The 3,426-nt window shown below is 51.2% G+C and overlaps 1 protein-coding gene across 1 annotated transcript; it reads left to right on the forward strand.

Annotated features, from left to right (window-relative positions):
* The first annotated feature begins 2,937 nt into the window (after positions 1–2,937).
* Positions 2,938–3,426, forward strand: LOC136543334 (uncharacterized). The gene has a single exon (XM_066535810.1). It carries the CDS (start codon positions 2,938–2,940, stop codon positions 3,424–3,426), a length of 489 nt encoding a protein of 162 aa, XP_066391907.1.

A 3,426-nucleotide genomic window follows, 5' to 3' on the forward strand; every position in this document is an offset into this window, starting at 1 on the left:
ATTGGATGCCAAAGAGTTAGCTGCTGCAAAGACTCTTTGGGAAAAAGAGCGCATCCGTTCGGCAAAACTAAGGGAAGAGTCCCTTAAGGTTGCGGCATACATTGCCCTGGCTTTCAAAAATCTCCAACAACACTCTACTATATGGCTACCATATAACTTCGAGTAAGTTTAACTCTATACTTAAAGCTTTGTTCGATATATTTTATTCGATGCGAAAGAGCTTATCTAGTTCTATGATTAAATCTATGCAGCAACCACTGGATTTGTATAGCTGTCGATGTCGGGAGGAGCATAGCATGGGTCTTTGATTCATTAGATAGGGACACGGTGACATACAAAGACTTCATATCGATTCTCAAGACGTATACATATCGACAATCATCATTAGCTTATATGTTTGTATATATACTTGTAACGTTCACTTTTGGATACTAACAAGCTGTATTTGCTAAAATAATTCGAACAGGGTATTTAGGTTCTATGTCACTAATCATCATGGAAGGCATAATCCAGCAAGGAAGGAAAAGCTGGCTATAAAAACACTACGTGCGGTAAGTGTAACTTACTTCTTCAGTACTCCGTTACATGGTTGTCAAAAGCATTACATAACATTTTCATATGCAAAACATACAGTGCCCCAAGCAGATGCCTGGAAGTGTACATTGTGGATACTATATATGTTCTATGATGAGTAACACCAGTTCCTACAGGAGACACCCCTTAAGGGTAAGTTTGAACCTCTTCACCCATAGTATAAAAACTTCGTACATGATATGAAATACTAAACCGAAACTTGTTCTCTTGTAGTGGAGAGAAGAGAAAGGAATGAAAAGAGACCCATACAAGGATGACCAACTCTTAGAGCTCGTCGGTGACCTTTGCAACTTCATATTGGACCAGATTATACACGTCAGAGGCGCCTACCATGACCGGGAGTCTGAGTTAGGTACAAATCCTCAGTACCAACACCTTCGTGAGACTGAAAGGCTAGCTCTAGGACATTGATAAGAATGTGTATGAAATTTGTATATTTAATGATGGATTATATATATTCTTGTGAATTGGACTTGTAATTGTAGTTTATATAATACTCTTGTGCTTGTAGTCGCGGTCGCGGGGCGTTCGGCAACGCGAACGCGGTTCGGAACGTTGGTCGCGGGGCGTTCGGCAACGCGAACGCGGTTCGGAACGTTGGTCGTGAGACGTTCGGCAACGTGATTTTGAATTGTAAATTTGAATTTTTTTGGCGGAAAAACATACTGTAGGGGCGGTTCTAAATTGAACCGCCTCTACAAATACCTGTTTATAGGGGCGGCTGGTACTACAGCCGCCGCCCCTACAAATCAATTTGTAGTGAGCCGCCTCTACAAATTGATTTGTAGGGGCGGCCTAGAAACCGCCCCTACAAATTCATAATTTGTAGAGACGGTTCAGTAGGGGCGGTCGGCCAAACCACACCTACAGATGGTTACGAGCCGCTCTAAAAAAATCGATTCTGCAGTGCGTGTGACTAGCGCCCAGAATGACGCAGATCGTGAAGGACAACCAGTCAGCCTTCATCCAGGGGCGCCGGATACACGAAAACTTCCGCACCATTCTACTCACAAGTCGCTGGCTCAATGCTCGGCGGTTTCCAACAATTTTGCTCAAGGTAGATCTTGCAAAGGCGTTCGACACAGTCGCCTGGCCGTTCCTCCTGGAGGTGCTTGAACACATCGGCTTCCCCTTGCACTGGCGCGACTGGATCTCCGCCATACTAGGCTCCTCAAGCACCAAGGTGCTCGTGAATGGGCGCCCTGGACGTCATATTTGTCATGCCCGGGGGGTAAGGCTGGGTGACCCGCTGTCGCCATTCTTGTTCATCATCATCATGGAGGTCTTAAACGCCCTCATTGCTGAGGCTGATCGCCGAGCGGTGCTCACGCCGCTGCCTGCTAGGGCCGTCAAGTGTCGGGCGTCGATCTATGCAGACGACTTGGTCATCTTCCTACATCCCTCGGCCCGGGACTTCAACTACATCTGACAGATTCTGGAACTATTCGCGGGCGCCTCCGGCCTCTCCACCAACATCGACAAGTGCACGATGACCCCCATTTGCTGCTCCCAAGAGGACATCCAGGCGGTGCAACAGGTTTTCCCTTGCCGAATTTAGGAGTTCCCCACAAAGTACCTAGGTGCACCGCTCTCCCTGTCGAGGCTTGGCCACGCCGACGAACAACGCATCGTCGATGTCGTGGCAGCCAGGATCCCCACCTGGAAGGGCGGACTTCTGACGAACGCTGGAAGGGTTACTCTCACTCAGACCACTCTATCCGCCATCCCTATCCACGTCTCTATCTGCTGCAACCTGTCGTCGTGGGCCATCAACCAAATCGACAAGAGGCGAAGGGCGTTTCTGTGGAGGTCGATGCCATTTCTGGAGGTCGATGCCGTGTGGCTTGGCCCATTGTTTGCTCGCCCAAGGAGCTTGGCGGACTGGAGCTGCCTGACCTCCGGGTGCTCGGTTTCGCACTTCGCCTTCGGTGGGAGTGGTTGCGCCGGACATGGCCTGACGCAGCCTGGGCACAGCTCCCGTCGAGACCAGAACGCGCCGTCGCGGCCATGTTCAGTGCGTCCGTCTCCGTTCAGGTTGGCGAAGGCTCCACCGCGCGCTTCTGGACCGACTCATGGTTGCAATCTGCAACTCCGCACCGAACCTCTTCCGTGCGATCGGTCGTCGCCGGCGCAACCGTACGGTAAGAGAGGCTTTGCTCAATCACCAAGGCATGGGACATTACCGGCGCGCCAACGGCCCAGGTCCTCTGCGAATATGTTATACTGTGGGAAAAGCTCGAAGCGATCCAACTTTCGCCATTGGACTCCGATCGTTTCATTTGGAAATGGTCGGAAAACGGAGCTTACACCGCGTCGTCGGCGTACAGGGCCTACTTCACTGGAATGACTGCTTTGGTTGGTGCCAAGGTGCCGCCCAGGGTCAAATTCTTCTTTTGGCTCGCTCTCCATGGTCGTCTGTGGACAGCGGAACGCCGCATGCGACACGGCCTTCAGCAGGACACGACTTGCATAATCTGTGACCAGCAGGACGAGACCACCGATCACCTGTTGGCTTCTTGCGTGTTCACCCACGAGGTTTGGCACAGGCTGCTGTCCAGGGAGGGGTTCATGCACCTGGTGCCATCTGATGACTCTCGCCTGGCAGATTGGTGGCAGAACACGAGATCGTCCATACCGAAGCACTTCAGGCGCAGCTTCGACTCCTTGGTGCTGCTTGTGTCCTGGATGGTATGGAAGGAGCGGAACCGGCGAACCTTTGACAAGATCACCAAGACGCCGTCTCAGCTGGTTGCGCTCATTCTGGAAGAAGCTGATGCTTGGATCGCTGCATGCTTCCGCTGCCTTGCATCGCGGACTGCCCTTGCTGTGTAA

The sequence above is a fragment of the Miscanthus floridulus genome, chromosome 3 (assembly GCF_019320115.1).
Source record: "Miscanthus floridulus cultivar M001 chromosome 3, ASM1932011v1, whole genome shotgun sequence".
In the NCBI taxonomy this organism is placed as follows: Eukaryota; Viridiplantae; Streptophyta; class Magnoliopsida; order Poales; family Poaceae; genus Miscanthus; species Miscanthus floridulus.